This window comes from Macaca thibetana, chromosome 4 (assembly GCF_024542745.1).
Source record: "Macaca thibetana thibetana isolate TM-01 chromosome 4, ASM2454274v1, whole genome shotgun sequence".
Taxonomy (NCBI): domain Eukaryota; kingdom Metazoa; phylum Chordata; class Mammalia; order Primates; family Cercopithecidae; genus Macaca; species Macaca thibetana.
The window spans coordinates 131,823,271-131,846,070 of record NC_065581.1 but is presented as its reverse complement, the minus strand read 5'-3'; the positions used below and the strand labels follow the sequence as shown (position 1 = coordinate 131,846,070).

Below are 22,800 nucleotides of genomic sequence, written 5' to 3'. Positions count from 1 at the left end.
AACAGAGGAGGGAATTATTTCCAAACTCATTCTACAGGGCTAGTGTTACTCTGACACCAAAACCAGATGAAGACATATCAAAAAAAGAAAGCTACAGGCCAATATCCTTGATAAATATTGATGTGAAAATCCTCCACAAAATACTAGCAAACTGAATTCAGCAACACATTGGAAATACAATTCATCATGACCCTAGTGGGCTTTACCCCAGGGATGCAAGGATGGTTCAACATATGCAAATCAATCAATGTGATACATCATACCAACAGAATGAAGGACAAACACATAAAGATTATTTCATCTGATGCTGAAAAAGTATTTGATAAAATTCAACGTCCTTTCCTGATAAAAGTTTTCAAAAAACTGAGTATAGAAGGACAATACCTCAACACAATGAAAGCCATATGTGACAGACCCGCAGCTGGTATCACACAGAATGGGGAAAAATTGAAAACCTTTCCTCTACAGAGATGCCCACTGTCACCACTGTTATTCAGCATAGTACTGGAAGTCTTACTTAGAGCAGTTAGACAATGGAAAGAAATAAAGGGCATCCAATTTGGAAAGGAAGAAGTCAAATTAGCCTTATTTGTAGATGATATAATCTTATTTTTAGAAAAGCTTAAAGATGCCATCAAAAAACTATTCGAGCTGATAAAATCAGTAAAGTTGCAGGATACAGAATCAGCATACAAAAATCAGTAGCATTTTTATATTCCAGCTGTGAACAATCTGAATAAGAAATTAAAAAGTAATGCTATTTATAATAGCTACATATAAAATAACATTCCTAGGAATTAACCAAAGAAGTGAAATATCTCTACAGTGAAAACTATAATAAATTGATGGGATAAATCAAAAAAATGTAAAGAGATTCCATGTTCGTGGATTAGAATAATCAATATTGTTAAAATGTTCATTCTACCCAAAGCATTCTATCAATTCAATGCAATTACTATCAAAATACTACTGACATTCTTCACAGAAATAGGAAAAAAAAATCCTAAAATGTATATGCAACCACAGAAGACCCAGAATAGCCAAAGCTACCCTGGGCAAAAGGAAAAAAACTGGAAGAATCACATTACCTGACTTCAAATTATAACACAAAATGATAGTAACAAAAACAACTTGGTACTGGCATAAAAACAGACATATAAAACAATGAAAAGAATAGAGTACCTAGAAACGAATTCACACATTTACAGTGAAATCATTTTTTACAAAGATGCCAAGCACATACATTGAGGAGAGGACAGTCTCTTCAATAAATGGTGCTGGGATAACGGAGATCCATGCGAAGAAGAACAAAACTAGACCCCTATCTCTTGCCACATACAAAAATCAAATCAAAATGGACTAAAGACTTAAATCTAAGATCTCAGACTATGAAACTACTACAATAAAACGTTGGGGAAACTCTCCAGGACACTGGACTGGGGAAAGATTTCTTGAGCAGTACCCCACAAGCACAGGCAACCAAGGCAAAAATGGATAAATGGGAGCCATCAAGTTTAAAAGCTTCTGCACAACAAAGAACACAGTCAACAAAGTGAAGAGATAATCCACAGAATAGGAGAAAATATTGCAAAGTAGCCATTATACAAGGGATTAATAAGCAGAACATGTAAGGAGCTCAACTCAATGAGAAAATATTTAATAATCTGAATAAAAACCAGTCAAGAAATTTGAATAGATATTTCTCAAAAGACATACACATGGCAAACAGGTACATGAAAAAGTGTTCCCATCATTGATCATCAGAGAAACTCAAATCAAAACTACAATGAGATACCATCTTACCACACTTAAAATGGCTTATATCCAAAAGATAGTCAATGCCAATGAGGATGTACAGGAAAGGGAACCCTCATACACTGTTTTTGGGAATGTAAAATAGTACCACCGCTATGGAGAACAGTTTAGAGGTTCCTCAAAAACTAAAAATAGAACTACCATATGATCCAGCAATCTCATTGCTAGGTATATACCCGACAGAAAGGAAATCAGTATATCGAAGAGGTATTTGTACTCCTATGTTTATTTCAGCACTTTTCACAATAGCCAAGATTTGGAAGCAACCTAGGTATCCATCAACAGATGAATGGTAAAGAAAATGTGGTACATATACACAATGGAGTACTATTCAGCCATAAAAAAATGAGATCCTATCATTTTTAGCAATGGATGGAACTGGCGCTCTTTAAGTGAAATAAACCAGGCTCAGGATGACAAACTTCACATATTCTTACTTATTTGGAAGCTAAAAATTGAGAGTAGAATGAGGTTTAGAGGTTGGGAAGGGTAGTTGTTGAGAGGTACATTAGTGGGGATGGTTAATGGGTACAATAATATAGTTAGACAGAATGAATAAGATCTAGTATTTGATAGCACATCAAAAGCTCAACTCAATAGGAAAATTTGAGCTCCTCATATTGTTGACTATAGTCAACAATAATTTATTGTACATTTAAAAATAACTAAGAGAGTCCAGGCACAGTAGCTCACGCCTGTAATCCTAACACTTTGGGAGGTGGGGCAGGAGAATCACTTGAGGCCAGGAGTTGAAGATTAGCCTGGACAACATAGTGAGACCCTGCCTCTACAGTAAAAAAAAAAAGGTTTTTTTGTTTTGTTTTGTTTTGTTTTTAATTAGCTGGGCATGGTGGTACATGGCTGTATTCTCAGATACTCAGGAGGCTGACGTTGGAGGATCATTTGAGCTCAGAGTTTGAGGCTGCAGTGAGCCATGTGCACACCACTGCAGTCCAATCTGGGTGTCAGAGTAAAAAATAAATAAATAAATAAAATTACCAAATAACTAAAAGAGTTTAATTGGATTGTCTGTAACACAACGAAATGATAAACACTTGAGGTGGTGGATACCCCATTTACCCTGGTGTGATTATTATGCACTGTATACCTGTATCAAAGTATCTCATGATGCCAGGCGCAGTGGCTCACACCTGTAATCCCAGCACTTTGGGAGACCGAAGCAGGTGGATCACCTGAGGTCAGGAGTTCAAGACCCACCTGGCCAACATGGCAAAACCCTGTCTCTACTAAAAATACAAAAATTACACAGGTGTGGTGTTGGGCACCTGTAATCCCAGCTACTCAGAAGGCTGAGGCAAGAGAATCACCTGAACCCCAGAGGCAGAGGTTGCAGTTAGCTGAGAGGGCTCCAATGCATTCCAGCCTGGGCGACACAGTGAGACTCTGTCTCAAAACAAAAACAAAACAAAACAAAACAAAAATCTCATTTATTCCATGTGTATATACACCTACTATGTACCCACAAAAATAAAAAATAAATAGTAGAAGATAAGAACAGAGAGGTAGGCAAGGGCTGGATCAGGCAAGGACTCTTCATTATAGTAAGGTGTTTGGGTTTTTTTTCTGGTTGCAGTGGGAAGCTGTTAGGGGAGTTTTAAGTTTGTCATTGTCTGCTATGTAGAGAGTAGAATTTAGAGGAATAAGAGCGTACACAAGTTGACCACTTAGAAGATGCTGTGCAGTAAGAATGGCCATGCCTTAAATAGGAACAGTGCTTCTGAAACTTGAGTGTGAGTCACAGTAACCTGCAGGGCCTGTTAAACACAGATCACTGGGTTACAACCCAGAGTTTCTGATTTAGGAGATCTGGAGTGGGACCACTGGTTTTGGAACAAATTTCCAGGTAAAGCTCATAGTCCTGGGCTGCATTTTGAGAACCACTAGAGTAGAGTATTTCCCAGACTTTTTTTCCTTGAGCAAACTAATGAACATGTTAATTAGTAGTCTTTGAGAAAAGGCCATGGTCAAATAGATACAGGGAATGCTTACATTTTATAGCCATTCAATGCATGTTGTCATAATAAAGGTCATGAGATGTTTAAAAGAATCCTCTATAACTAGGTTTAATCCCTCAGTTCCCTCATGTCATCAGTAATAACCTTGAGGACTGACTGAAATAAGGTCATTCTGACAATTAGTTAAGTCAGAACTTTGCATTGCTAATAACAAAAGTGACCAGAGCCATTATTTCTGGGAGCGGGGAAAAGACCTTTATAGTGTTAAGATTGTCTAAGCTTGAAATTATTATGAGTCCTTAAAATTATTATGGGTTCTTAATTCTTTTCATTTCTTAGATCAGTCTTACTTCCACAATATGCATTTTAGAGTGTAACATTTTGGTATAGCATAGTGATTTTTTTATTATTTTAGCCAGAGATTCCTCTACACACATATGACTGAGAGCGTCACTGTATAGAACATCTAAGAGCAGAACTGCTCTAGGTAAAATGTACAGATGGGGGACTGGAGAGATCCCATTTCCCCTACATGACCACCCCTTTCCCATTGTTCTTGGTCACCATGGAAGGGGTTCCTGAATCCTGATGCTTGCTCGCAGTACAGCCTGGAAGGCAGTCGACTAGCTGAAGGAACACTGAGCTAAAAGTCAGAAGGACCTCCTGTGCCTGGCTGTGCCTGGCTGTGCCTAAGGGCAAACTGTTTGACCTCTGAGCCTGTTTCATCTGAAAATGGTTATAATTCATTTCCTTCCAGGGGTTACAGGGTGGCTTAAATGAGATAATATACTTATATAAAAATGACACTCCACAGTGATAACTATCATCTACCTCCTAGGTTAGAGAAAATTCCTAAACATATACCTTCTTTCTCCAAAATGAGAAATAACTAAAGGCAGGTGTTTTCAGACCTGCAAGGTCAATGTTTACTCCTGCAGAATGGTGAAGTGGCACTGCAGTGGCCTCAAGTATAGCGAGCTGGGAGCTGCACCTATAAAGACCAGAGATGTCAATCATATCCTGAAGTTACCATACTTACCTACATATCTAACTGTCTTTCTCTCTCCCCACCCATAATTAGTGGACAATAATGAGTATCATTTTTGACTGGTTACTGTGTGCCTGGCCCTTGGCTGAGTGTCCTGTGAAATACATTCTCTCATTAGCTTTTCCCATCACCCTGTGTGATTGGTACCACTGTATATAGCTCGTAAGTGGCAAGGTCAGTGGAATCCATATCTCTTTGATAGGTTCTTAATCTCTATATTCTTTTGGTCTCATGTTCTTTCCCCACAACCTATAAAAATAAAATGTGTGGACCACAATAATGTAGGAATGACCTTTTACCCATAAATTGTCCTAACTAACTTTTGTGTTTTAATTAAAGAAAAGAAACTTTTGGAAAAGTCTACTTTCATTTATAAATTAAATAATGTGAATTTCCCAAGCATCTTCCTAATATGTTATCACTTTTTGACTCTGTTCAATTGTCAACACTGCTTTTCCAAGAAGAACTATTCCTGGACATTTCTGATGATGGCGAATGAGGAACCTCACTATCTGAGCCCTGCTGCTATGAGGCTGGTGATGGGTTTTGCGGCTGAGCACCAATTGCCATGTACAGTTTCTGTGCTGCAGAACTCTAAAATAGGAGCTTGTAAATTTGACAGGATGTAGACCAGGAATCATCCATCATGTTAGAGTTTATGAACATTATTTCTATTCCCTGATCAATTGTATGTGTCATTTTACCTGATAACTTGCAGTGATTCCTTTTGTTTTCAGGGGAGGGTGAAGAAAACTGAATAAATTGGGCTTTAGGGATTTGGTTTATTTTGGATCATTAATGTATCATGTGCTATGAAGCTGTGATACTCTAAAGTTATTCCACAGTAAGGACACAGAAGAAATAGCCCAAGTCAGGGGTAAAAAGTGAGGAACTGAAGGAAAAGTGAATGGTTGCCTGATAATGTGAAACTCAGATTCAGTTTCCCCAAACTGCTTGCTTGTTTTAGACAACATCGCATATAACAGCAGTGCTGGTGAAATAATATGTTCATCAGAATTAATCAATTGATTGCTTGTGTATTGAATAGTCTACACACATTTATGTAGAAAAATACTTCTAACATGGCATTTGACTGGATTTTAAATGATAGGCTAGTCATGAAGATAAATGCTTACTTTTGTGCATTTGGACTAAAGAAAACCAACATCGTTTAATAGAAAGTAATAGAATTAATCAAGTGTTAGTACCATGGATCTGAGGCAGTCCTAATGGCAGAGCTAACAAATACCATATGCTTAGAGGGCTCTGGCTTTGGAGGGAGAATGACCCTGAGTTCAAATTCTACCTCTCCCTCCTAGTGCCCATGTGACCTTGAGTAGTTTATTTAGCATTTATGAGCCTCAGTTGTCTTGTATATAAAATGAGGAGAATAATAAAAGTAGTAATTTGATTCTGAGGGTTAAATGAGTTAATGCATTAAAACTCACCACAGAATAAACATTCAGTAAGCATGATCTATTTATTTAGTTTCAAGGAAATCTGAAATATAGGAAACTGAATTTTTTCTAAGGAAATTTGCATTTTATATTTTTATCTGTTGTTTTACCTCATAATATGAGTCAGCAAGCTCAGTGTTGCAGAGAAGTAGCACCTATGGCAGGGTGACTAGAGAGTGGTTTTGGTATATATTATATAAAAGGAATGATTACAGAATTTACAAGCCTTGTAAAATGCATAATGTTTTTACTGGCAGCTTATAGTAAGTTTGATTGTGTGTTCATGTGTACGTATATAGTGTGTACAGAAATATCATACATATGCATGTGAAAATAAAGCCAAATCAAAGACAGTGACATATCTCAAACTCTTCCCTGGAGAATTGGGGAATCATTGCTACCTATTGTCTCCCCTTGCAGAGCTTTGTGTTGAGTATATGTTTATTTTGATAATTTCTTTTAAAAATTAAATTGAATGGTTCTGCGTGATCTCTTAAATAGCCAAATATATTACTAACTTTTTTTAAGCCCGTCTTTACCAAGTAATTGCGGGAATTACGTTAGAAAAGGGGAACGATCTTGAAAGGACATCACATTGATTAACTTGAAGCTAATATACCAGAGAGGTAATGGTAACTAATCTCTTTAAAACACATAGAGCAGCCTTCTGTAAACTGCCCTGAAGTTTTCAGTTCCTTTGATCTCAGTTGATAATCATTTAATCTAATATCTTGAGGAGGTGGGGGATTAGAACATTAACTTACCTTAAGTATTATTTAATTATCATCAACCCTCTCCTAGGCCTTTCCTCCTATAGCCGTCTCCTAACATGTCAATCACCTTTCTCCCGAAGTCCTGAGGAGCCTCGTTAGGTGTGTTTATTTGGCACCTCTGCTCTGCCACTTTTCTCTGGGCCCTGTGCTTTCTAACTCATCCTCCCACAGTCATTCTCACCAACATGATATTTTTCTTTCCATTCAAGTGCCATGTTACACTGTTGCCATGTACTACCACTATAATTCACCCTGAAGTACATTTATTCTGTTATTAGTTTAATACATTTGGATTCCCTTCTGATTGAACCTGTAGAAGCCTCTAGTGGTAAGTTGTGTGATGATCCCCTTCATCACACAATTTAAGCTCGACAACATTAACTATGTTCAACTGCAAATATGTTGCTTACACTGAACACTTGAATTGTGAACAAAATCTTGTAATGCAAAATGTGCTGGCTTTTCACCTTTACCAGCTCCCCAGCAGATAACTGGCTACATCACTAAGAAAAAGACACCATCAGACATTTGGTCCTTGAAGTTAAGTCCACAGAATGATCTTTATGGAGGTGAAGGGTGGAAAAGGCACTCTTCCTCGTAAGCAACTCTAGAGAAGTCTAGTTCCCGAGAAATTACACTAAGCCACAGTTCTACTCAGTGATCACGCTGGCTCAAGACCAGCTGTCCTGTGGAAGCACCCCAGAGGCTTAACTCTTGGAAAGCCAGAAGGTCATGCTAGCTCTGATTTTTCTTAACTATCCCAGTCTCTCATTATGATAGCTCGTAGACCAGTGTTTATTCAAAAGTAACATGTATATGAATCACCTGATAATCTTGTTAAACTACCTGGCAAACTAGATCTGGGGAAGGGTCTACAGGTGTGCCTTTCTGACAGGCTCCCAGGTGATACCAATGGTGCTGGTCTGTGTACAACACTTTGAGCAGCAAGGTTGTCATCTGCTGACTCTCCATCTCATTTTTACCTTGGACTCACTGCAGAGCTTTAGCATGACTGATGCATGGACCCACCTCAGATAATCCGATTTAGTTGGTATGGGGTATGGCCTGAGCAACAGGCATTGTGAAAGCTCCGCAGGTGTTTCCCATGCATGGTGGAGTCTGAGAACCCCTGTCTTAGATGTCATCCTCCCAGCTTGGAGTCCTCTTTATGTACCACTATAACCTCACTTTTCCATAATGCCTTTCTATCCTTACCCCATTATTTTTCCATCAGACTCATCTCGCAGAAGACCCCACTGACTGCCTGTACCTCAGCAGCTGAATGTGGCCACAAATCTCAAGTGGGTGCAAGCACTCTTGGGGTCATGAACTCTTCCTGTTGCAGGTTTTGAAGAGCTGAAGGGAGAGCAAGCATACCTCTCCCAGTTCTGTACAAATCTCCTCAATTTCTAGGGGGAAAAAAGCAAACAAATGAATTCTGTCATCTTTGCACCACCAAATCCCTGCTCCCTACATCTGTAGCCACAGTCTCTGCTGTCTCTTGCACCTCTCGCACCCTGGTTCCGTGCCCCCCTCACCTACCCAAGGAATCCTGAAAGAACTTCTCTCGCTAAGCCACCAGTTTGTCACTCTTCCAGATTCTTCCCATCACACCATCGTGTCTGCTGTCACATTCCTATCATTAGAAGAGCTTCTTGGCCGGGCGCGGTGGCTCAAGCCTGTAATCCCAGCACTTTGGGAGGCCGAGACGGGCGGATCACGAGGTCAGGAGATCGAGACCATCCTGGCTAACACCGTGAAACCCCGTCTCTACTAAAAAATACAAAAAACTAGCCGGGCGAGGTGGCGGGCGCCTGTAGTCCCAGCTACTAGGGAGGCTGAGGCAGGAGAATGGCGTAAACCTGGGAGGCGGAGCTTGCAGTGAGCTGAGATCCGGCCACTGCACTCCAGCCCGGGCGACAGAGCAAGACTCCGTCTCAAAAAAAAAAAAAAAAAAAAAAGAAGAGCTTCTTGAGCCCATTTTCCCCTCCGGTGACTGCTCTCTGTCTCTGCTCTTTCCAGCTTTGCCATAACATGACACTTGCCAAGTCTGAGGAGCCACCTCAGTGCCAAATCAAGTGTTCCTTCTTGGCTTATCTTGCTGTGGTCTCTCACAGACATTCAGTGGAGCACTCTTGCATTCTTAAAATCATTGTTTCCTTTCCCCTCCCTGGTCAGGGTCCCCCTTCCTCACACTGTTTCTCTCACACACACTCGTTCTCGCCTCTGGGCTCTCCGTATGTTCGCCACCATGGCGCCTGTTCATGCCTAGCTCCCTTGCCTTTGTCAGGCCTTTGTTTCTGTCTCTGCCATTGCCTCCTGAAAGGGGCCTTCTCTGAATTTGCTTTAAATTAGCCCTCTCCAGTCATCCTCATCACTTCTGTATCTGCGTATCCTGGTTTTTCTTTCGTAGCTTTATCACCACCTGATATTCCCTTGTTTTCTTGTCTGTTTATCGGGTAGCTCATCCAGTAATAATATAAACCCCATAAAGGTAGGGGCTTTGCTTTTTTGGTTATCTGCTCTCTGCTTAGAATTTGAACGTCTCTAATACATAATAGTCACTCAATAAATATGTGATGAGTAAATGAATGTTCCTGAAACCATTCTCCAGTTCCTCCTAAGAACTTGTAAGCCCACTACCTATCCATCATAGACAAGTATCACATTTGTAAAATTTCCCTTGTGATTTGTGACTGAATTTCATTTTATTTCGTATGATTTAGACAGTATATGTATTCTAAAAAATCCAGTAACTTTTTCCACCAGGTTCATGAGAGCTGGTCTGCCTTCTTTCTTCCGTGATGAACTTGCATATCTTCTATCTCTGTGTGCCCATGTCTACACATGTGCTACGAGTCCCAAAATAAAAAAAAATAAATAAATAAAAAAACTGTTTCAAGAGGTTGATGTCTTTAAAAGAAAAAAAAAAGTCCTTAGTTTCTTTCAAAATACATAATTGTTGCCTCTCCAGAGATATTTTTGCAGTGTGTCCCTAGAGGAGGAATTCCAGCTGATGGCCCAATGCAGGGCAGAGGCCCATAGACAGACAGTCTGGCTCCAATTTATGCTCTGTGTTCACATGGCTAATAGGCGTTAGTATTTTGATTTAGAGAAGTGCTCTACTGGATCCTGCCTTGATTATACACTGGTAACATCTGGCTTAGAACCACACATTTAAAGGCCAAGAGCTATTTATTTTCTTCATCTTCCTCTTCTCTGTCTCTCTCTCTCTCTTTTCAGTAAAATGTCTGGGGAATAGTTTCAGTATTTTGATACAGCAGTACACAGAATAAATTGGCAGTAGTTCAATTTTCCTCCTATTAAACTCCGCTGTAGACACTTTGAACCTTTTGGAACTTTTATAATATGTATAATATATATCAGAACTTCCACAAAACCCTGTTAGTGCCTTTATTATCCCACTTTTTTCCTCTATCCAAGTTTTTGCTATCACCTCATTTTAGACCCTAAACTCAGCACTCACTACACTTAAATGCAAATAAAAAAAAAGCAACTCTTGATTCATAAGGTGCCCATAATTCTACAAACATCTAATGAAAATGAGCAAACATCTCTGTATAAAACTTGAGTTCAATCCAAAAGTATGTTTCATTCTCAAATGCCTGATAAAACAGTGCAATTGCAGGTGCTGGCAGCTCCTTCACAGCAGTTTGGCAAGATGGAGGGTGCCCAGCATTGCTAAGGCTACACCCACCAAATGTCCAGTCATCTTTCTTGGATTCTTGGATCTGTGAGTCCTTTAGCTGGAAAAATGCAGTGCTGTAATCTGCTCACTTAGAATTAGCTGTCCCGGTGACTTAGTAAGTTGGAAAAAAACAAAAAGTAAGATTAGATATTTGAAAGTAAGCCCGCCCCGACATTCTCTTAGAAACAAGATCATCACCTCTTACAGGCATGGTTTTCCTTGGCTGATGGCATGACTATCCCCGGCCCATCTGTGCCAAGTCTTTGGCATGGCTGACGAAACATCTCTCTTTCAATAGGCCTTGCTCTCTGGAAACCTTAGTGAAATACAGCTAGTTCACACTCCAGCAAACCACAAACCTAAACTTTCCCAGTTACAAATGATATTTTGCCAAAATGCTTACTAAGTCCTGGCTCTCATAGAGTGTGTGATGTGGAACCGCCACAGCTTGAAAAACAAATGGCCAGCCCTCCTAGTGCCGTGGGGTTGCATTCCAGTGGGGTGCTCAACTGCAGTTTTTATCATACCACATGCCATGCTTGCTTGCTAGCAGATTCTTGCATTTTGCTTTTTTTTTAAAATTATACTTGTTTGCATGCTTATCAGATGTACAAAATGCATTCTTCATGGATTTTCCTATCACTGTTTGGGTAGCACAGAGAGTTATGTACTTCAGAAGCATGGAATTGATCAAAGTAACAATCAAAAGGAACAGTATGTTTTCTCCCATCCCCATAAATCTGATCTGCAAATGCAAAGAATGTGAAGAATGAAGTGAAGAAATTCAATAATTGTATTTAAAACTTAAAAAGAAATATTGGCAAATCACAGGATAAGAGCCTAACCAACCTGGTCTCCAGAAGGAAAACCTTTTAAATCAGATACTTCTGAACTGCTATCTGAAATATATATCTTTAGGGCAGTAATCATCAGAAACATAACAGAGTAGTGTGGAGCTCAGTTTTATTGTCTTGCATCAGTGAACATTCCTCAAAAGCACAGAGCGTCACTAATGGAATTATATGTTTTCATGCTATAATTACATTTGATTTTTCCTGATATTTCTGTAGACTTTGTTCATGGTTCCATGACTAGGCAGAATAGTTTCATAGAATGTCCTCAGCCTATTTAATGCCTAGTTCCCCCCAACCCTGCCAAAAATACAGAGATTAATAATAGGAATTTTTCAACCAAAAAAGACAAAATGTGTTTTTTAAACTTATACCACCTTTAGAGATTTTATTTCAACAAAAACATGATCAACAACAACAAAAAAAAGAAAGAGAAAAGAATTGTATCCTTGAAGGAAACAGAGCAAAGGGCCCTTCTGAGCTCTGAAACCCCTTGAGACACAAACTGGCACTTATTAACATTTTTTTTTTCTTTTGAGATACAGTTTCACTCTGTCACCCAAGCTGGAGTACAGTGGCATGATCTTGGCTCACTGCAACGTCCGCCTCCCGGGTTCAAGGGATTCTCATGCCTCAGCATCCCGAGTAGCTGGGATTACAGGCACGCACCCCTGTGTCCAGCTATTTTTTGTATTTTTAGTAGAAGCAGGGTTTTACCATGTTGGCCAGGCTGGTCTCGAACTCCTGACCTCAAATGGTCTGCCTGCCTCAGCCTCCCAAAGTGCTGGGATTATAGACATGAGCCACTGTGCCTGGCCTACTTACTAATAATTTTATTCTTGTTTTGAATGAATGTTTGTTGGCTAAAACAGAACTGATTTGATCTTTGGCTATATAGTCCCAAATGGTTCTGTCACTGGAAGACGGATGAATCCAGCAGCACAGTCAAGCTACCAGATGACAGAATACCAGGATGCCATCAGATATGTGGAGTCAGCATCCATTACTGAGAAATGAGAATCTCTGGCTATGCAATCCACATAAATCTCTAAATGAGGAGATGTAAACAATTAGAAAATTATGTTGAAATCCAACGTATTATTTTCTTATCTCTATCTTCACTCACATCGAGTCTTAGTTTAGCTCTCATACCCCAGTGACCCCTTAGCACTCAGTGCCTTTTTCTTAGCATATAATTCCTATTCTCCAGGTTTTAATGGCTACAGAACACAGGATGACATCTCAAATATGTTTACACTTTAGGGCTTCCCCCTCAAAATATGATGAAAGGAAATACAGGAATAAAATGGGTTATCTTAGTGGAGATGTGGCATGAAGAGTGGTTTCTCCTTGCAGATGGAATCAGTTCAAGGTGTAGATGAATACTGCTTGGCCTGACCTGGGTTGCATGTTCTTATCATAAATTGAGTAAAGTTTGTGTTACATTTCCCCAAGCTGAGATACATTTCTTGAAATGCCAACTATTAGAATGTTGAAAACACAATTTCGGCTCTCTCTTCTCAAATCCCTGCAGTCTGGCTCCTGGCCCAGCCACTCAACCCAAATCACCCTCTGAGGTCTTCCAAAATAACTTCCCAGCCAAAACCAATAGTATCCTTCTGGACTTGTCAGCTTTATTCAAAACCTTATTCTTCTCCCTGCTAACACCCCTCTGGTCTACAGATTTTAAGGGTTTGTCCCTTCCAGGTTTTTTCTTTCCCATATCTTCTGAGTTGCATCTATGAGCAGTTCTTCTTTAGCCATCATTCCAACTTTGAGAATTTTAAACACAATGTTTGAGCATGAATTACTTCTCTATTCCAATCCCTATCCCCAAATGCTCATTACTTTTTAGTCTTATATCGCTTGATGCTAGGCCTTCAGCTGCAGTTAATTATGCTAAAGTAACAACTCTGGTCTTGATTTTCAACTCCTTGCTGCTGTTTAATATCTTGGTTTCTGTAAACAAAAGTTGAGTCATTTTAACTCTTTACTGACCCCGTCACTTTCATTAACTTCCCAAAGCATATATTTTGTACCTGGATTACGCTTAGAGAACTAATGTTCTTTTAGCTATTCTCACCCCTCACTTCTTCAACCTTAGTCAAATGCAGGTTAGACCAAACTCTACACATGTTTGGATAGGGAGATTCCTCTTACCTTGTTGATAAAAATGCAATCAAAAATTAAGTGATGGTTGCACCATCCTCTGCCAGCTCTTCCTGTTTCACCTCCAGATAACATTCTCTGCTCAAGTCTTATAAATACCCAGTTGACCTATTTTTCTCTTTTAATTCTCATTATTTGTCATTATTCTTAAAAAGACACCCTTTCTTTTTAGCGAGTTTACTCCATTCTTCAGCACCCCATCCAAACACCTTTCTCCAAAATACTTCCATAGATTATATGTAAACTGGATCATATGAACTGAATGGCTCCCTTCCTCCTTCCCTCCTGAACGTACAGCTTTGTGTGAAAATGTATGCTGTGTCATCGTTACGTATGTCTGAATTCCCAGGTGTGCCTGTGAGTTTGGTATATCTGAACCTTCTGGAAAGTCACCTTTCCGGATGACTGAGAAATCTTTTGAATCTTCAGTAAAAACCCATGCAGTCTCCTCTCTCTTCCACCACAGCAATATGTGCTTAAAATATTTTTAATAATAAGTGCTTACTGAAATTTTACCTCATTATGTGTACATTTTCTTTACAGGATCCCCCCATGGCTGTAACCCTTGGACTCCGCATGGAAGAAATGATTTTTAATCTTGCTGACACTCATTTGTTTTTTAATGATTTAGAGGTAAGAATTGTACCAGGTACAAATAGTTTTGTCCAACAGCAGACCTCTTAGATGGTTTCTATATCTGCAGATAACCTCGAGAAAACAGAAGGATAAAAATTTAGCTCAAGAGAAGCGTAAAGTTCTTGTCAAGAGGAAAAGTTTTATTTATAAATATAAGCAGAAAGTTAATTTGTGTTCGTGAATAATATATATGTAGAACAAAAATGTCTCCAAAGAGGAGACTGTTGGCTTTGCTGTTCTTACTGTCCACAGCCGTACGTGACTCTTGGTTCTTTTAGTGTTTCAGCCGCAAGAGGCTTGGCACCTTTGGAATCAGCATTAGCTCTTCCAGATTATTAACCAGGAGCCTATTTAGGTTAATCACTAAACAATATTCACAGACACTATTCGTGGTGATAGCATAGATCATTTAATTTTGTGGATAATCTGAAGCCTAACTTTAGCTAACATTATCATTCCTCATTTCTTTCCCTTCTGGATAAAACAGTGCTAGAACTATTTAAGCATGTTTGATGCATTTAAATGCATTTATTTTCTCATTTTAAAAATTATGTTTCCGTTTTCAACCTCAAATGGCAAGACAGTGTCTAAATGGCAAATAAGAGAAAAAGAAAATAAAAACAACAGCAAAATGAAACGACCCAAGGAAAAATAGCCTCAGAGTAGTTGAACATGTACTGCAATAAGGTATGCCATCTGTGTCCTAGGTTATTAAACATTCAGATAATACAATTTGAAATAACTAAGTAGTTCAGGTTCTTGGCAGAAGTACTTCTCAGTCAAGCATAACTGTGCTGAAATAGAGATTTCTCTTTCATTTTTTTTCAGATGGCATGTTTAAATTTATTTTTTATCTCATAGTTTCGTAATTAAATAAAAGTTTTTGTCTATAATCATATGATGAATTGAGAGGGAGATTACTACTACTGAACCCCTACCTTGTTCTAGATATTTTATGTTGAACTTTCCATTAATTACTTAACAGTGTATTGAAGTAAATGTGTTTATCACATTATTTATGCAAGGGAGAAACTCTATGGTCCACAACATACAAATCACATCTAAAGTTACCTGCTATCTAAGTGGTAGAACTGGAATTTGAAGCAGATTTGCCTAGTTCCAGAGCACATACTTCTGACCCATCCTATGCTGAAAATGTTTCAAGTGTGTGAGAAAGAAAAGCCAAGTTATTGAGTTACTTAAATAACTTTTTTTAAAAATACTTTTAAGTTCTGGAGTACATGTGCAGAACGTGCAGGTTTGTTATGTAGGTATACACATGCCATTGTGGTTTGCTGCACCTATCAACCCGTCATCTACTGCACCCATCAACCCATCATCTACATTAGGTATTTCTCCTGATGTTATCCCTCTCCTAGCCCTCCACCCCCCAACAGGCCCCAGTGTGTGGTGTTCCCCTCCCTGTGTCCATGTGTTCTCATTGTTCAGCTCTCACTTATTAGTGAGAACATGCAGTGTTTGGTTTTCTGTTCCTAAGTTAGTTTGCTGAGAATGATTTCCAGCTTCATCCATGTCCCTGCAAAGGACATGAACTCATTCTTTTTTTTTTGGCTGCATAGTATTCCATGGTGCATATGTGCCACATTTTCTTTATCCAGTCTATCACTGATGGGCATTTGGGTTGGTTCCAAGTCTTTGCTATTGTGAACAGTGCTGCAGTAAACATACATGTGCATGTGTCTTTATAGTAGAATGATTTGTAATCCTTTGGGTATATACCCAGTAATGGAATTGCTGGGTCAAATGGTATTCCTAGTTCTAGATCCTTGAGTAATCGCCACATTGTCTTCCACAACGGTTGAACTAATTTACTCTCCCACCAACGCGCTGGTTAGAAAATGTTTGTTTTGTTTTTTCAATGACAAGGTCTTAAATCCAGTTTGAGTTAAATTTGAGACATGAGAGTAAAAATGAGTGGTTCAGTACATTCCATAAATGTGTGTGCTGAAATCTGTGTAACAACATTTTGCTGTTGTTGTTGTTTTTCTCTACAGTGAGTCAGTGTTTTTACTAAATAATACAATTACTGTCTGATGAAAGAGGCATTCTTGTTTTTTCTACAATGGACAGTATGAAAGGTCAATATTACTAGGCAAGCTTTCAGTTTTAGATAACAAATAATCACCTCTCTAAAACCTGATTTAAATTGATCCTGCTAATTATGAATACAGAATGATTTTATATATACCTGATAGTAACAAACACCTTAACCTTTCCAGAACTTGAATTTTTTACATACAGCGATAACTTTTGGGGTTAGTTTTTCTGTTGATCAGTATGGATGAGTTTCATTGTAAAGAGGATCCTAATATTATTAGTCTTTTCAAAGGTGTAAAAAGAAAAAAGAAATTTTATGTGGTAGTATCCAACTAAAAGTGCTTATTTCATTTGGTTAATTATTTTTTACTGGAAATAAGTAGAATAAATGAACTTTTAGCTTTTTTACTGGCATGTTAGAAGCCAGGTGGAATAAATTTACTACCCAACTTTTAAAAGAATGCTAAAGTGAGAAGGTGAAAATAGCATATAATGAATTTGTAACTAACTTTAGCAAGTTTGAAATGAATATTGGTATATCAAAAACATGTTGTAGTCATGTATGGCACTTAAAGACATTATTTTGGTTCAGGTACTATGTTATATGTATTTCAGAAATACCTGGCAGGATCTTTGTTAGAAGTAGTTCCTGAGAAAATACTGGTATTGACTTTCTCTTCTCTGAGTATATAGCTTTTTAGTTGTGTTTTAGAATGTGATAAGAATTTTATTTGGCTCAAACCACAGAACTTAGCTATTCAACAATACTATACTTAATCAATAAAATAATTGAGTTACTGCATATAAATTGACTGAACTGTCACTACACATGCGTGCCACACAAATGCTTGCACATCCATATAAAGTGCCCAAGGAAACACAAATGTTTTTTACTGACTTGAGTAAACAAGCACTAAAACTAATAAAATCAAAACAATAGCTTTCAAAAGCATTCAGTACAGTTACATACATAGCCCTCTATTCTTCTGCATCTGACTTTGAAAGGCAGTTTTACTTTCACACAATTTTTTATTTCAATAAACCTCTTACAGCCAAAAAGTGGCTTGGGCTCCATAACTGAAATTAAATGATTTCTACTCTTGTTGACAAAAAGAATTCCTCAAGAGAGTAACTCTACCATTAGCTTATTATGTTGTCATTGTTGATGTTGAATATTTAAGCTCTCGGGGTGCTTTTTTGTAAAACCTAAACATCTAAATTTGACACTCAAATCTTTCAGTAGATACTTCAACATATATAGTAGCAGCTGTTCCTCACGTAATTCCTTAAAAGATACAAATTTAAATCCTCCTAATAGACACTTCACTGCATCCTGCTCAACTGCAGAGAAGGCAAATGCCCACACTACCCTCCCCTAACAAGAGAAACCTGTGTATTTAAATAAAGTGCTATTTCAGTTAGAATAACCTCCAGAAAAGAAGTCTCCAGGAAGTTTGAGATGGCAAAAGTGAGAAAAGACTGCTGTGAATTATAACTGATAAATATCAGTGACAACTTTTTGGTTACCTTGTAAAACAAAATTAAAGTATTTAAGGTTAGTTCTAGAATATTTTCAAATGTTTGAGTTCTACTAAAATTTGTTAAAGCCAAAACATTTTAGCGTTTTTAGTATTTCACTTTTTGGTCAAAATGATTCTTAAATAATTTGTCAGAGTGAAAAATAATTGACGAACAATTATTTAGCTTTTTCTAAAAATGTAAATAATGGAAGTTCAGGTTTCTTTCACTGGATTGTAATCCTCAGGCAACCGTCCAGAGTCAACAGGCATAGTTAACTAGGCATAAATTTAAAGAAAAGTTAAATTTGGAAAAATCTCAAATATAACTTCAATCATGGAGCTTCTGGTCCAATAAGTGTGATATACTGTTGTCCTCAGGAGTAAAAGATAAGTTTTTGGGCAACCTGTGTACAAATTAATCATGCGAGTTAATACTTAATGTCAGAGGAATTTCTCTAAAAATTACAATGAGAGAGTATTAGATAGAGAAATAACTTCTGATTACCAGGGAAATTTACAAGGATTCCTCCACTTTTTTGAATGTCACTAATTTATTTTAAAAGAGAGACACAGAAGTTATTTACATGAGGAAAGATTTCAGAACTTCAATGGAATGGGCAACTTCATGTGACACCATTTCAATAGTGATTTATTTCAGTCTACGGACTTTGCAAGTATGTCACCATCTCTAAATAAGAAATAATCTCATCGTCTAGAACTACTTTGGTGCCTCCATATTCTGGGAGAAAAACTTTATTTCCAACCCCTATGCTAACGGGTAAAATCTCTCCACTCTTTTCCTTAAAGCCCAGTCCAGCAGTTACCATCATTGCTTGCAATGCCTTTACTGGATGTTTTTCAGGAAGCATAATGCCTCCTTTGGTTACAGTTTATACTGCACTCCTTTCAGCCAATACTTGGTCAAAGAGGGGAAGACTTTTTCTAAATAGCCGTCTGGCCAGGCCATTCCGTCGGCAGTCTCTGTACTCTTCTTTCTCCCTTCCTTCCACTCTTCACATAAATATCTTCTTACTCTGCTCACCATTTAGAATGCTTTTATTTTATATCATCATAACTTCGTGTTAGAAAATTTAAATGATTGTGGTAATCCTGTAAAGAATTAGCATTTGTCTAGACTTCTCCCATTTATTTAAGAAAGAATTGTGGAGTGATTATTCTATGCTAGATTGTACCGTAAGTGGGGATGTAACCTGGTGAACCAAATGCTGCACTCCAGGGCACTTCCAGTCAGATGATATTTTTTGACCCATACGTGTAGGTGGAGATTCATTCAAAACTTACTAAACCTATAATTTCTGTAAATTATATGAACTTTTAACTTACCTGGATTTTCAGGTTACATACTCAAAAGGTACTGATTGGGCTAGTCACTGAATTTTATATATTAAAGGAAGCCTGAGTCAACTCAACCTTTCAACTGGAACCGGATTAAATGCATTCTGTGTGGAAATCTGGAGACTAGATATGAAATATTTGACTGTCAGATACTTTCAAGCCCAATAATGAATATAAATAGTAGCTGAAAAACCTTTGTTTAGTATGGTGTATTTTCAAATTTAATGATTTAAAAAAAATAATAATTTTGAATGCTAAGCACCATGTACATAGTCAGAATCTGTGTGTATGAGTAAAATACTTTGAGGGGGTACTAAGGAGGCCCAAAATGTTAAACCATACGCTGAGGTTGCAGTTATTTATTATAAATAATTTATTTTTATTGATTATATATTTATTATTCTGAGAACTAAGCATTTTAAATGCGCTCACCAAATTTCACCTTTAGAGCTTATAATACTGCTCTGGAACTTTGCAGATTATTTGAAGATGGACTGAGACTCAGAACAGCAAAGAAGGATTGAATCCTTTTCCAGAAAAGTTCCCATTTGTTCTGAGCACACTGTAACTTAAAATCAGGTCAATTGTGTGGGTATACTTACATAAAGTTTATTTTGATTGGAATTTTGTAGCACATTTGAGATGATAAATCTTCATTATTTTCCTTTTACTTAAAAGTAGTCTTTTTGATTTGAAAATTTAAAAACTTGACAAAAAGAAAATGTCAGTTTCTATGATTATTACCCTTTTTCTGTGTCAAAAGGTCAGGACTTTAAAATAACACCAGCATGGTTCTTTCATGGTTCTGGTCCAGCAGGAAGTCGTGGAAATTCCACAGGGCACCATAATCTGAAGGCAAGACCCCCTGTTGCTGCTCAACAAATGACAAATAATAGTAGCCATCTGAGGTGTTAGACCAAATAAGTTTTGTGTATCTTCAGATTAGCCATGCTTAAGTATGCACAACAGAAATGGCTGGAAGGGAACTCAAATGATTACAGAGATTCAAGAGAATTTCTTATCAATAATTTTAAGATTAATTTTTTTAAATTGCTCTAAAGAAATCCTCATGCCATGTAATTTCTCCCCTCCTTTCTATGGAACTCTTCTGGATTTAAATGTTTTGGGGTAGAAATGGTGCCATTTTCCAATAGAAGAAACCAAGAGCGAGGCAGTGAGATGGACGGGCACACGCTGCCATCTTCTGGCAGTAGTCTGATCAAATGAGAAGATGGGAACACCTTCAAACATGATAACAAGCATCATTTAGAAAACAAATAACTTTTCCAATGTTTTTAACAGGAATGTGATCAAGTTCATATAGATGATGTTTCCTCTGATGATAACGGGCAGGATTTAAGGTAAGCTATGCCTTTCAGTATGCTGTTTCCTACAGAAATTCGGCTGTGGAGTTTTGCACATGTAATTATTTCTTTTTAATGTATTTTGGGTGTTACAGTACCTACAGTTTTGCAACTGATGGCTTCCATGCAGCTGCAAGTAGTGCAAACCTTTGTTTGCCAACAGGTGTAAGAGGAGGGGTTGACTGGATGAGGAAGTTGGCTTTTCGTTACAGAAGAGTTAAAGAATTATATAACACCTACAAGAACAATGTTGGAGGTATGTGTGGCTTTTTAAATCTAACAAAGGCCCTCGGGGTATAGGTAGAATTCAAACTGTAGTTTCATGTTAAAGACGATTCTGCTGTAAAAGAAACAAACAAAAGCTCATATTAAACCACATTGAGCCAGAAGTTCCTTAGAATTGGTGGGAAAAAGTTTTACTACAAAATAACACATGCACCACTGTCACATGAATCGGGAATTCTTTGTGTAACCTTGTGCCCAGATGTTTGGTCAAGATTTATAGCAGGGCATTTAGTTTACCCTTTATCAGCTGGTGCTTGGAGCATTATCAGTGAAAACCAGATAGAGGAGCTGACCGAGGCAGCGGGAAGACGACCTTTCTCAAGAAGAGAGCCTCAGTCATTGAAGGAGGGTTGTTAGCAAGCATTATCTTTCCGGAATCCCATCAAAAATAAATGTAAACAGTTACTCATGTCATTTCAAAGACTTTCAACAGGTTTATTTTATCTTTTAAAAAAATAATGTTTTATGACAGTGTATCTTTCTCATGCATAGTGTCAAGTATGACTATCATAGTTTTTAAAAGTTCAGGTAATCTATAGGTAATATCAAAACCATTTTATACCCCTTCGCATATTTTACAGGTGATACCAAAACCTTTGATATCAAAACGGTGATCCTGGATGTGTTTTTATATATAAAATAAACTTTGATAATATCTTATTAGAATCAATTTTAGGTAAACAAGATTCCTAAAATTTGCTATTAGGTCACATCAGATTAATCTCCCAGGATTTTGTTTCTTTATATGCTTCTCTTTTTTTCTAAAAAGGAAGAATGACTGAGGAACATAAACTGGAATCCAAAACAGAATGATACAACTAAATATACTTGTGCACACTATATATACATATATTCACATATATGTCATAGAATACAATGTAGTAAATGAAATGTTCATATATAGTATATAATCACATCTATCCATATACATCATGAGGGTGGGGCTCTGTGTCTGGTCACCTTGTATCCCCAGTGCGTAGCAGTGAAACACATAAGAGATGCTCAGTGGATACATAGTAACTCCCAGAGAACAAAAGATGTAGAGCCAAAGAGGATAATAAGCTCCCCAAAAGGGAGCTTAGATATGGAAGACATTCATTTCCAAATAAGAAACTGACCCTTCAAGCTACTCACTTGCATGGGGTTCTGGGGAGAAACCCTGATTTCCTGACTCACTCTAGTGCTCTGTACATGATGCTTTTGTAAAATCAAATAAGTAGATTTTCTAGTTAAAAATCAATGGTAGATAATACATTTCGCTTTAAAATAAATATCCTCTTGAGAAACCTGAGTTAATTTTTATCATTCAGATGTCATAATTTCCTTCTTGCGGTGTATTAGTAAAATTATTTTAAGTTAATAAGAACACTAAGAAATAATCTTGTATCTTAGAAACTTTAAACAACCATGAGTCTTCTGTCATACATGAGCATCTCTTTATTATAATGAGGACAAATGACGCTTGCTAGAAACTATAAATTTTGATTGAAAAAAAACCATACAAGTGTATATGTGCTCCCGACATTCTAAAACACAATTTCAATAAGAAACCTTCCTTTTTAATGGATTTACATGATCTCGTTTTATCATAAAAGCAAGAACTGGATCTTTTAAAATAAAAAATTAGCACATCTATCTTTTTTCTTATAACATCAATGTTGTAATTCACTATTGTCTATAACTGTCCTACACTTTATGATTTAAACAAAATTAATTTCTTCTTACAGTACAAAGTATAGTAGCATTAGCAGTAGTATTAGACACATTTTAACAGCTACATATG

General features: G+C 37.5%; 1 protein-coding gene and 1 pseudogene across 14 annotated transcripts in view; one reads left to right on the top strand and one right to left on the bottom strand.

The window, feature by feature from the left end:
- The window catches only part of EYA4 (EYA transcriptional coactivator and phosphatase 4), a 282,485-nt gene that overhangs the window by 246,108 nt on the left and 13,577 nt on the right, over positions 1 to 22,800 (top strand). For all 14 annotated transcript variants that reach the window (XM_050787975.1, XM_050787987.1, XM_050787985.1 and 11 more), the window contains 3 exons: positions 14,342 to 14,431; positions 20,671 to 20,729; positions 20,828 to 20,988. In XM_050787975.1, coding sequence (XP_050643932.1) covers positions 14,342 to 14,431; positions 20,671 to 20,729; positions 20,828 to 20,988 — 310 coding nt within the window. The remainder of the gene's footprint in view (positions 1 to 14,341; positions 14,432 to 20,670; positions 20,730 to 20,827; positions 20,989 to 22,800) is intronic.
- On the bottom strand, positions 18,667 to 20,569 carry LOC126952240 (10 kDa heat shock protein, mitochondrial-like; annotated as a pseudogene).